The sequence below is a fragment of the Peromyscus californicus genome, unplaced genomic scaffold (assembly GCF_007827085.1).
Source record: "Peromyscus californicus insignis strain IS unplaced genomic scaffold, ASM782708v3 Scaffold_22__1_contigs__length_63687245, whole genome shotgun sequence".
Lineage (NCBI taxonomy): Eukaryota > Metazoa > Chordata > Mammalia > Rodentia > Cricetidae > Peromyscus > Peromyscus californicus.
Genome location: NW_026294525.1, coordinates 14,180,299 through 14,193,529, shown reverse-complemented (window position 1 = coordinate 14,193,529; position 13,231 = coordinate 14,180,299). Strand labels below are relative to the sequence as shown.

General features: G+C 38.4%; 1 protein-coding gene across 1 annotated transcript; it reads left to right on the top strand.

The window, feature by feature from the left end:
* The first annotated feature begins 4,671 nt into the window (after positions 1–4,671).
* Positions 4,672–12,910, top strand: Vip (vasoactive intestinal peptide). Its single transcript, XM_052750932.1, has 7 exons — positions 4,672–4,822; positions 5,985–6,101; positions 7,853–7,975; positions 8,664–8,768; positions 9,110–9,241; positions 10,230–10,311; positions 12,091–12,910. The coding sequence occupies exons 2-6, from the start codon at positions 5,995–5,997 to the stop codon at positions 10,273–10,275; spliced, it is 513 nt and encodes a 170-aa protein (XP_052606892.1). The 5' UTR covers positions 4,672–4,822; positions 5,985–5,994; the 3' UTR covers positions 10,276–10,311; positions 12,091–12,910.
* The last annotated feature ends 321 nt before the right edge of the window (positions 12,911–13,231 follow it).

The window sequence follows — 13,231 nt, the reverse complement described above, 5'->3', positions numbered from 1 at the left end:
TGACCAACACTTCCCACCAGATTTAGAGCATAGAGGTGTTGTTGTGCTATTAATTTCTTCTGTGCAGAATGGGTGCAGTGGTGCAGAGCCCATAAGAATATGCCCAGCAGATATTCTTGTCCAGTCATCCACTTAACCAAATAGACTGCAGAAGTTTCAAGCCGACCATTAGAAATTATTGTTTCCCATTTTCTCCATTGGTGAGTCTAGGAGACCACTGAGTTAAAGACTGGCTACTCAGGGTGTGGGCAGGGAGTACATGGACATATAGGACCAATGACATTGTGAGGATAATCAAGTTTTTTTTTAATTAAACTATTCTTTCTTTAACACACACAATCACATCTCTGAACTTTATGAGGTAGTAATTTCTCTACAGCTTCCTCTTTTCGCAAATCTATTTTGAGAAATACTCCTGATAAACAACTTTAGCAATATAGGAACAATTCACAGAATTCCTAGCACAGAAATGGACAAGTATGTTAAAGCAAGGGGATTCTAAAATGAGTAATCTTTGTAAGATTCCCAGCATCGGTGAGTAGGGTGGATCATGACATTTCAGAGTCAAGGGAGAGGTTGTTCCCAATCATGTCCCTGAAATCACCATTGGTCCGGCTGCTTCAAATTAATGGAATTAGTTACTTTTCTCACCTCTGTGACCAAATACTCAACCATAATCAACTTCAGGTTTATTCTGCCTTTCCACCCAGCATGGTGGGGAAGCATGGCAGCCTAACCACGAGACAGCTGAGCACATTCCAGTGGCACTCAGTAAGCAGAGAGATGAATGCTGCTACTCAGCTCATTTTCCTTTTTCCCTCCGCCCAGGGCCATCGACCATGGGATGGTGCTGCCCACATTCAGGGTGGGGGCTCCCTCCTCAGCTAAACCTCTCTAAATACAGGCCTTCTCAACTGTATCTTAACACCCAGTGGCCAACCTTCCTCTCTCGCTCGCTCGCTCGCACGCACGCACGCACGTGCACACACACAAGCCTTCCCGATTCCTCGGGTAACCATCCTTATTAACTTCCATGACATCAACTCTTAGGTGTCGTGTGCATGAGATCATGTGGCTCCTGTCTTCCTGTGTGTGCCTGACTTGTTTCACTTCATGTAATAACCTACAGCTTTATCCACGTTCCTGGAAATGACAGGCAGAAAATGTCAAAAAGAAGTTGCTTTGAATGTCTTCATCATAGAGAAATGATAAATACTGAAGGCTATCAGCTGGCCCTGACTTGAAGCTTACACAGTACATACACATGCCAAAGCATTAACACACATATGTGTCAACACATCACAATGACACAATAAAAAAGAAAGGGGGATTACAAGTATAGGTACATGTTCTCATATAAAATATACTTTGTGTGCATATTTTATATTTCTTTTAACGTGATATATTAGATCTTATACATATAAAGATATAATATGCATGCATATATCCAAGTTATAATACAACTTAATTATTTAAACTTTAGTAATGAAGGATATTAAGATATAGTTTATAAATATTTTCTTAAACACGAAGTCCTAAGCTAGAGGTTGATAAGCACTTTTAAAAATATTTATTTCTTTTTATTTTATGCGTATGTCTATGTGCCAAATGCATGCAATGTGTGCAGAGGCCAGTAGAGGGCCTTGAGTCTCCTGGAGCTGGAGTCACAGAAGGTTTTTGAACTGTCACGTAGGTCCTGGGGTCTGAACCTGGACCCTATGGAAGAGCAGCCAGTGCTTTTTTATCACCATGGAGTCATCTATCCAGTCCTGAGAAGCTTTATTTAATGAAAGCTCAGAGGAGACATTAGGATTTGAGGGTTTCAGGTGTTGTCGTTCAGAAGCAGCCACAGCATGTATGCACATGACCAGCATTTCCCTGTTCCAATCAACAATATAGGGACATGGACATTTAAATTGTGTATAATTTTTATGCACCCAGAGTACTTTTATGTTTTTGATCTTTTTAGGATGTAAATGCCACTCTCAACTTGAGTGATGTAAAAGGCAAAGAGGTGAGTCTATTTGATCTTAGATGTAGGCTTTGACTCTCTGGCTTCCTGTGGTGACAAGGTGATAAGGTCTTAGAACTGGGGTTGAGTGCAGGTGATCACACAGCCACAGGTGTCCCAGACACAGGCAGTAGACCACAGGAAGGCTCTCATTGCCCCTGGTGACAGCGGTGCTCAGGTTTGCAGTAAGAAAGTGAGGGTGAATTTGGATTTCTACCTTAGCCTTAGATTCCCTTCCACATGACCCCCCCGCCTTAGCTTACAGAGTGCTTTGACATCGCTTTTGGTTCCTTTGGTAAGAAAGGGGAGAGGAGATGCCGAATCTCCACAAGCTATTTGCTTACCTGACATGCTAGCATCAAGAGTGCTGGTGACAATAGGTACAGAATCGGGCCAGCTCTTACTGGAAAGATGTGCCCTCAAGGGTGCAAGGCCTGGATTCCAATCCTGTAGTCATTACTAAACAGGAATGATGCAAAAAAAAAAAAACTACTGTAGGCATCAGCTTGTTTGGAAAAGGAATATATTGCCTTCACTGTACAGATGAATGAGGATTTTCTATGTAACAAATACAGCTTTGCTGAGAATTCTTAAGTAGGGAAAGCTTTTGAGAAGGCTGTGGGGAAAGAGAGGTATTCAAAAGTAAAGAAGAGGCAGAGTTAAATAGTTGATTCATCCCCCCCCCTTGGGTTTTATAATAATAGACTATTCATGACAAATTCAATATAGTGATTTTTTTTCCTTATGGTTAACATAAGAAAAAATGTCTCTACATTAGCTGTTCAATGGAGCTCTGGTTCCCCCCATACACACATTTCTTTAAACAAAAGAAAACAAAATGGAAAGAAACACATTTTTGTAAAATCTATTGAGTTAAGACTTTGAACTGCAGGTGGTGCTGTGATTCTATTTGAAATGATTTTACGCCCTGTCTAAATTCACAGCCAAAACTATTTCTTGCTGGCTGTTTAGTTTATTTTTCTCCATAGGTAAGAAAATTAAATTCTCTTTATTCTCTCGTTTCATTGTGATGATGGGAGAAACCATCTTTATTATTGCAGAAATATATCACAGTTACTCTTCCTGAATACTTCTTAGACCAAGTGGTGAGCAATCTTGAGGTCATCTTTCTGCTTATTGCTCAGGATCGATTCCTCCGTGATCCCTAATCTATTTATTTTGCTGGTGCAGCTTTGAAATGAAATTGTTTGGCTGAGGATTTGGTGACAATGAGCTCAGAATGAAAAATTCCATATGAGAACCATTTTAACCTCTAGTTTGCAACAATTGGTTAAAAAAAAAAAAAAAAGATTTCCTGGAATTAAGCCACAGGAACTCTGGCTTAAGTCAGAGCTGTCAACTGGAAAACAAAATTCCAGACATTTTGAAATTTAATTCATTTAATTTTTCTTGTAACTGGATTAGAAATATGATTAAGCCGAGCAAGACAACTCTCACTGCATCAGTCGGCCTTGAGTGCAGCAAGAGATGCTAAGATCTCAGAGCAGAAGAAAGTAAAGGAGATTGAGGGCTATATTTCCCCAAGGAAAATACATAAGGAATGTAATAGAGTGCACACACCAGGACTGTTAAAAGAAAAGACAGTCTTTGTTTTTTGTAGCACTCTTAGGATAGCTGCATTTGGACGTAAGTCCCAATTAAATGTATGTCAGGCTACTTTGGGTGCAAAAATCAACAAAAATAAATTAAGCATTCATCACAGTACTCTACAAAGGTTTCAAACAAACTGATCTTTTAAAATCACCTTTATATAAAGTGATTGAGTCAAAGATGTTAAAATTCTGAAGTAGGGTGAGTTTTGAGGGCAGCGTAGGAAACAACATTATGCAGAAACATAAAATGAGGAGGATACCTTTGAAGAGAAAGAAAAACTTGATCCCTGGAGTGTACAGTCTGATCATTATTTATCGTTGGAACGTTTGATATAAGATGTGAAGAAAGGCAGTGGGAATTACAATATTTTATACAAAGCATGGAAGAGTGATAATGTCATTGCTTAAACAATGGTGAGCATACTATCCCATCTTAATGACTTCATAGAACTTTCCCTGAGGACTAGCTTCCACATAAAGGAGATGTTATAACAGAAAGATACAAAATCATTTGTGGTTGCTTTTAAAATAAAAATATGGTTCAAGAAGACATTGATTCTGATCTGCATAAACAGCATGAAGATAAAAAGGTATTAAGGGAATTGACATTTCATGAAAAAAGGAAGAATTATACTATAAGCATAACAAACACAAGTGCTTGTTTTCTACATTTTTTGTTTTGTTTTGTTTTGTTTTGTTTTGTTTTGTTTTACAAGAAACCCTTATTTTCTAAGGAATCCCTGAGGCCCTAGGCTATGACATTATAATCATCCTTTAATTCATTACAAGGAAGTAAAGCTGAAAGCAATGCACATTCGGCTAGGCACTTTGTTTTGTTTTGTTTTGTTTTTTTTTTTTAAAGTGCATTTCCTCTATCTTGAACTGGTTTGCTATAAATGTATATAAATCAGGCATGATGACAATTTAATAAGAACTTCAAGACCTGTTCATCCCATGGGATCACCACTGTGACGTCTTTCGGGCAGCCTTCTGATTGCTCAGCCCTAAGCACAAGCCCTATAAAATGAGGGACTTTGAAATGCTGGTCAGGTTGGAGTGCAGAGCACTAGCTGGCCACAGCCATCCGTTCCCCGGACCAGGGGCAGACTGGTAGAGCCTTCTCCCGTCCAGGACTTCAGAACCCTAGACAGCTCCCACTCTCCCCAAAGACAGCCCTGCCTGAAGGAAAGAGCCAAGGGTAAGTAAAATCTTTCCCTTCTTTTCCTCTCTGCCTCTGGGACTTTGTATAGGAGGGTTTTGTTTGTTCTGAAATTTTCTCTCTTAAAAAGAATTTTACAGTGTTCATCTTTTGCAATGGGAAAATAAAATAATAATGATAAGCCACTCGATAAAGACAGAAAGAAATGCCTCAATTTCTCTTGTATGAACCCATCTGTTCAGCAGATTCTTAGCCCCACTTAACCCTTTGTTAGCTGTTGCCTCTTTTAAAAGTGATGTAAGATGAGTTTGCTGGTGTGTGGAGTTCTGACCAAAGGGTTCAGTTGATGCCTTTGGTTTTGAAGTTTCCAACTTACGTTTAAAGTGCCTTTCTTTCTGGTTCTCATGTTGATTAGACCTGGAGGGGACTCACTTTCTTCATCATTTAAATTTCAAATGCTGTGACTTTTATAGTTATCAAGAGACAGAATCCGTGAACACCTGTATGTTAGCTAGAAAATGTTTAGAAATACAATATATGAATGGATCAAATGCAAGATTCATAGGCTCTGTAGATACACACACACACACACACACACACACACACACACACACACACACACACACACACACATATGGGGGGGACTTGTACTAATGCCAAGTAACTCTGAGGGCATTATCTTTCATCCTTGATTCATTTGCTTAAGTCTTGGCTTAAAGAAATAAGTCCTCAGTGATATCTAAAATAAATGCAGGGAAAATAAGAATTTAACTATATAATATGTATACAAGATTTTTGCCTTAATGATTGCAGATCTATACTTTATATCCATATGTACATATGAACATGCAAACTTGCAAATACAATTTACTAGAAATCATTAAGTGGGTAACACTCCAGTTTTATAGCAATCAGACACTAAAGTTTAAAGGGGAAAAAAATCTAACCTTTTGAGTAGGCACTAAAGTTGACTGAGTGTCTGCTGAGGGAAAGACAAAAGGGAATTTAGTTTGTATTCAAATGTCTTAACCCAAGGGAAATCTATATTTTTAAAAGTAATCTTATGGCAATAAGTTTGGTACTTTTCTGAAGATGAAGTGACTCAGTTTTCTCAATTCTGCAAGAGCCCTTAGAAGTATTGCTCGACCCTCCGAATGTTGCCAAGTGTGGCTCAGAATGCCAGCACTCTTTCTCTTTCCAGAGGCACTGAGATGGAAGCCAGAAGCAAGGCCCAGTTCTTGGCGTTCCTGACGCTTTTCAGTGCGCTGTTCTCTCAGTCACTGGCCTGGCCCCTCTTCGGACCACCTTCTGCTGTGAGGTAAGTTTCATTCTGGGAAAGGGCACTCTCAATTCAGACAGGCAGGCATTCCCTCTGTATCTAAATGAGATTTCCCAAATGTCATTTTGGAGAGTGCTGCATTTTAAACTACATATTATTTATTTCAATACTTTGATTATAGTGCTAAGCAAATTCATTTCCAACCAAACTCAAAATCTCCAGATGGGCTCCAGAATCTACCTTCAGTACATAAAATACATCAGTTTTGCTCACCAGATGGATCCCATTTCCAAACTAGTGTTAGAAAACAAATAAAGTCCTGTTTTTTTCATCTCAGGTCAGTTCTGTTTCTGGTAGAAAAATAGCTGTTCATTTAAATATTTTTATTTTTATTAAAATGATTATAAGATTAATAGTTCATTAATGAGATATACACATGTGAAATTTTGTTGGGCAGAAATAGGTCTAGGAAAAATCACCTTGCCAATATTACAGATCATGAGGAAACATATGTACTAAGCTACAATTCTCATAGTATTCTCTATTTGAACCAAAAATTCTCAGTTTTACTGTTTGATATGTTGAAGTTCATGCTTCACATTCATAAATCATCCCATAACTCAATTTAACCTAAGGCAAAATAGATTTATGTTAACAGTCAAATCGTGCTTGACCTTTCTGATCCACAGGATCACAGTGATCATCATTTTGGTTATTTGTCTTTTCTTATGTCCAGGATAGTAAATAGTCTCTTAGCTAATGTTCTCTGTAAAGTTGCTTAAAACGCCACCCAGCCCCCATCATGCGTTGACAACTGGAGTACCAATGCCCATATATCAGCAGATGAACAGTCACAGGAATGCTGAAATTCACACTGACTGCCCAACCTCAGGCTATGAATGACTACTTTTTACCATCTGCTACATCACCACCCAGAGATACAAAAGTGCCTGAGAGCTGAAACTGTTTGGAGGTTTACCCTAACACTGAACACACACGCACACGCACATGCACACGCACACACGCACACACACACACACATACACACACACTTTTAAAGTAGTACAGGTATTAAAAATACACATGTAGGTTATATTAAAAATCCACAAGTAGGTTATATTCTATATGTCATAAAGATAATTCTTATTTTGTGGTATAGCATAATACATCTCTAATCAGAATGTGCCAACATATGTAATATGAAGAAGTAGAGGGGCTCATTAAATCTACTGTATTGTAATAACCACTCACAAATGTGGAGATCTCTTGATGAATAAGGAGAAATATATCGTGTTGACATAAAGCTTTGTGGTACACATCAGGGAACTAGAGAGAGAAAAACAGCACACTGCTCCTGTGCTGAATTTGGTACTAAATATCATCCCTTACATGAATAAGTGTCAGTTTTCATATTGAATACTCGCTTCTTTGCATGTTTATATTCTGAATAACTCTTTCTACCTGCTAATGCCACTTCACAAATGGACGTAGGTACACAGATGCAATGTGCTTTGCTTACAACTTGGCTAGAATCGAATTAAGTAGAAATTATGTCTGGTTTAGCAAGCTTATCGAAGTTGAATGACATCATTTTTGTGAGCTCACACAAAATTATGACTTATATCTTCATTAAACATGGAGACTATGGAGTCAAATTATCCCATTCTTATTTGGCAAATGGATGATATGCCCCAATACTTTGTTCTCCTGTTTCAAATAGTTCCAGGACCATAAATACCACCTTCTAGGAAAGGACAGTATTTCATTTCTAGTGTGTTTTACCTTAATAGGTTGGATGACAGGGTGCAACTTGAAGGAGCAAGTGATCCTGATCAAGTCTCGTTAAAAGCAGACTCTGACATCTTGCAGAATGCCTTAGCAGAAAATGACACACCTTATTATGACGTATCCAGGTAAGTTCACTCTTGTTTATCTTATTTAGGAAACACATTTGAAAAGATTAAATGTTCTAGTTTTATCTTACCAAGGATAAGATAAAAGATACCATGGATAGCTTTCCATGACTCTGCTCAGCCTGATTGACATAAACTCACTTAAAGCCTTTGAGCATCATTTCAATAGCTCAGATTAGGCAAATGCAGATCAAACTGCAGCAGTTTGGATTCCATGAGGGAACAGATACAAAGGGTCAAGATTTCTAATGGTGCTGTTCACTCACGCAACTGCTTGTGTAGAGCAATGCTTCAGAGCAGACCAAAAGATGTCACCCTAAAGACAAAGTATAAACAAGGTTCTTTGTGTGCTTACAAAGTTCACTGGTGGACATAATAAGGTCTTCTATTTTGCAAGAGATTTGTTCCCTATTATTTGTGGTGGAAAAGAATAGTTAAAATACAGAATACTGGTGAGTTTGACCAAATTAACGTATTTTTCCATTGCATGTATTTTTATTTAAGGTAGCATCAAAAAAACTATATAAACATATAGAAACTATAAATGAAGTTTAAAACAAAAATTTTGTCTTAAGTTTTAGTGAGCAGTTCTGTAAGGAGCTTGCAGATTTCTTTGCCATTCCAAAAGCTAGGATGTTTCTTCAGGAGACTTAACGAAGCAATCATGGTGTTTGCTTCCTTGCTTTAGAAATGCCAGGCATGCTGACGGAGTTTTCACCAGTGACTACAGCAGGCTCCTGGGTCAGATTTCTGCCAAAAAGTACCTGGAGTCCCTCATTGGAAAACGAATCGGGTAAAGAATACTTATTATTTTTTAACAAGTGCTCCATCTCCAAATTCTATTCTCTTTCTTGAAAGTTATTTTCCTTGCTCAAGGCTGACAACTCTTGCATTATGTTCAAATTATTGAGAGAAAATAATGCATATTATTAAATAAAACACAGCAGCAGCCCCCCCCTGTCAAAATAAGAGTTTTTGGTACTTATTGACTCTAAACATATTTTTCTTAAGTAGCCAACATTTACAAACTAGTCAAATTGAGCTAAACTTAGCAGAAAAAAATACAGAGCATTGATGCACCTCCTACTTCCTATTGACGTCTTTACTTTTTTTCCTCACTTTTTTTCTTTTTAGCAGTAACATCGCAGAAGACCCCATGCCAATCAAACGACACTCGGATGCAGTCTTCACGGATAACTACACCCGCCTTAGAAAGCAAATGGCTGTAAAGAAATACTTGAACTCCATTCTGAATGGAAAGAGGAGGTAAGGGAAAAATTTGATGAAGGGAAAATGTGTAAATGACCTTCAAATTTCAAGCTCTGTTTGGAGATCTCTCCCTCCTTTCTCCATCACGCTGTCTGTCTGCTTTGTGCAAACTGTTCGCTCATTCTCAACTCGGACTGATATCAGACTTCCCTGCCAAACGTTTAAAACACTGGCACATCAATGTTAATCCAAAGCCATTAGAAAGCAGTATCTCTGGGAATACCAACCTGAACACTCCTACTCTTGTTTTGTTTTTGTTTTTGTTTTTTCGAGACAGGGTTTCTCTGTGTAGCTTTGCGCCTTTTTCCTGGAACTCGCTTTGGAGACCAGGCTGGCCTCGAACTCACAGAGATCCGCCTGGCTCTGCCTCCCGAGTGCTGGGATTAAAGGCGTGCGCCACCAACGCCCGGCTTGAACACTCCTACTCTTAAAGATTACTGCACTTGAATTTACACGTCAACAGGGTTGAAAATGATAACTATTTTGAATCAGGGAGCAGGGATCAGTGTTCGCTTTTAAAACATGGAAAGTACAATTAGCAAGTTTAGCAAACAGGAGAACGCTATCATATTTGTATCCAACAACCATGCTTTATCACATTTAATCACGGTTTGTCTGTGTGTTCCAGTTCTAAAAGCGTGTGTCTCTATCGTGTGTAAATATTGGACACAGTGATAGGGGTGGAGTGTTCTCGCTTCTCACTCCAGTTGTCTTTGTGCACATGGTGAGTGTTAAGCATAGTTCTGTTTGGGTGAAATCAGACAAGAGTGTCCTCTTTGTTCACTAAATGAGAATTCCATAAGGCTGATTTTAGACACTAAGGTCTTGGAACAATTCATGGGCAATCACTAGCTGCAGAGATCTGTTCATCCCCAGCGTGTCTTGCAGAGCATAGATAATTACCTAGTCATGGTGTTATAATTGTTCCTTTGGAAACTTCCTCGGCTGAGAATTTTAACACATTCATTTTCCTTCTGGTCTGTAGCAGCGAGGGAGATTCTCCAGACTTCCCTGAAGAGCTAGAAAAATGATGGAAAGACTCCTCTGAGCGGAGCTGAAGATCAGAGGTGAGTGTGCCTATGGATTCTTCCTGGATTCTCACAGCTGCCATGAAGAATAGATGTAGGAAGGAGCCAGTAGGCAAAGACATCCTAGGGCTAAACATCCTTCTACCTGGAGATATTATCCAGTCCATATAACACCTCTACCTGAGGCAGATCCCACCCCAGTGAACACCTTCAGGTGATACATGCACCATTGTTATCACGACAAATGCACTAGTCACCATAAGGAGTTTGGCCTCTGCAAGGGACCTTCTTGTCTATTCACCTTTATCACACGTGTGTATTGAAATTAAAACACACAGGATCCTGACTCATACTCATGAGGGAAAATGACTTAGTTCTGAGACAACTCAAGTCATGCTGCTTTTATTCATTTAAGATTTAGTCCCATGAATGCCTGCTAGGTCTTCAGTTGAGTGTGGAGAAATATCACAGTATGGTGATTCAAGGCATTCTGGGGTGAATTATAGTACTTCAAACATAGCAGCCTTCATGGAATGAAGGTCAAAGTTTGATCTGTGAAGTGAGGAGAAGCACAAAGCTCTAGCAGCATTCATCATGGAATATTTTTTAATAGGAAAAAAAGCACTATTTTTTTCCTTTGGTGAAGCAATATGGGCTGTTTTTCACAATTGCTTTTATATAAATATGGATACATGGTATATTATTTTGTGAGCTATGTAAGCATTAACAATTTCATTGTTTCATCTGAACCTACTCACAACATTTGGCAAATGGCAAAAGTATGTCCTATCACTGTGTCAAATGTCAGCATACTTTTCTCTAACGGGCTCTGGAGAGATGGTCACAGTTCTATGGGCTATATCTGTTACAACCACTTAACATGGAAGTAACCAAGAACCAAGAAAAGATATAAAACAGAGGGGAGTGGCTGGCCACGGTAGAACTTAGTTTGTAGAACCTGAAAGTTCCAGCCTTGCCTAAGTGTAGGAAAATAGCTTGTCCTGTGTTTGGCCTAAAGTTAATCCAGCCACACCTTAGTTTCTGATGTGGTCCTCTAAGATTTTAAGAAGGCTATCAGGAGCAAACAAGTCTTCAGAAGTCACTTGCCTGGGTACTTTGTTCCATCAATTACATTAATTATTCCTTTATCTCTGAAGGAAGCATAGGGTCAGGAGCTAGCCATAACAATGCTATCATATACAGACATTTCCAAGAACTTACTCCATGGTTCAAGAATAAAAGCTAAGCTTAGAGTCTCACTTAGTGGTAGAGCACTTGCCTGGCCTGCACAAAAGCCTTGGGTTTCATGCTCAACACCAAAAGAAATAATATTGTTTTTTATGGTGAATATTTCTCTGTCAGATAACAAATGTGTCAGGCACAAAAATATAAAGGCAGACTCCTTTAAAAGTGTAAGGTCATTTACAAGAGACCATTGTTATTATGGAAGGATGGCTTTGAATAGGTGTCGCCGGTCCTGCTGTGGGTAGTCCATTTGTGAAAATTACTAATGCTTCATTGTTAATGATTAAATAGAGAGGCTTTGAATAGGTGCCGAGGGTCCTCCTGCGGGCAGTCCATTTGTGAAAATTACCGATGCTTCATTATTAATGATTAAGTAGAGATCCTCTTCATCCTCTAGTTCCTTTGTGACAGTTAGTGTTCTGGAAAGTTCTTTCTTGACTCTGCCAGGCACAATCTCAGCAGAGACTGTTGGCAAGGGGTAAGGAGACATTGGGGTTTGCTAAATGAGTGGGTGAAACTAACACAAATTTTCAAATTGTTTATATTTAAAGCACCAATTCTTTCTCTTTTCAGAATTCTTGAAGGAAAACAACCAAGTGATTACATTATGAGTTCTACATATCTAATTCAAGAAAACAACTTCCATAGCAAAACCAAATAAAGTGTGTTGTGAATATTGTGATTTCCTTTATGTAATAACTGTGATGTTTACATTGTAAATATTATTTGAGCACTCTGAAGTTCATCTTTAGCTCATAAAAGGCTTGTAATTTCATATGCTATGTATTATTTCTAAGGAAAATATATTTAATGATAAGTGTACTCTAGATTAATTCCACTTATCTGGAGCTTTCTGCAAGGGTAGCAATAGAGGAAAATTGATGTGTTTATTTATAGCATGTAGTTATCTATTCAAAAGAGAAGAACAGATAATCAGTGTGACTAAGTCTGAATGTTAAGCAGATAGGATGATGTGTGAAATAAAGCAAAATATCTAAGGGGAATAACAAAAAGAAGGATTTAAAAAAGATACTTGTAAAAAGGATTTTCAGAATTGTATTTCCACAGTGATAGGGACTCCATCTCTCATGAATTAGGCTCTCCAACCAGGATTTGCAGTCCATATAGGCTTCTTCAGATCTGCTTCAGTTAAGAAAAGCCCGGCTTCAGAACTGGAGCTTTCCCCTTTTGGCTTGTCTTATGGGTGTGTGAATTAGAAGCTGAATGGAGTACTTGATTTCCAGTGATAAATACTTTATCCATAATCACTCACAATAATATTTTGTCTTGTTGGCTTCCTTTGCTGAAAGTACATTTGTAGACACAACTATTTTTCCAATGTGATTGTATGAAATTAAAGACAGGAATGAAGATTTTTGGTTATCATTGCAAATGTGTTTTCTTCTTCTGATTCTTTGAAGGATACAATGGCACCTCCTCTTTCCTCTATACCTGTAGGATTGGAACTGTTTTTGTGTGATGCTTGAGGTGGGATTTTATTTGTGAATCCTAAATTAACAGCTACTTAAACAAGAGGGAGATTTCTTTCTTATATAACGTTGAAGGTAAAAATAAAAGGGGAAGCACTGTATCTGCTTCTGTTCCAAGCATGAGGGTTCCCTTGAGCCCTGTTTTCTACATTAACATTCCTTCCACATGAATGTTAGTCTTAAGGTCACAGTCATTTGCAGGGAAGGCTGGAAAATGTGGCTGT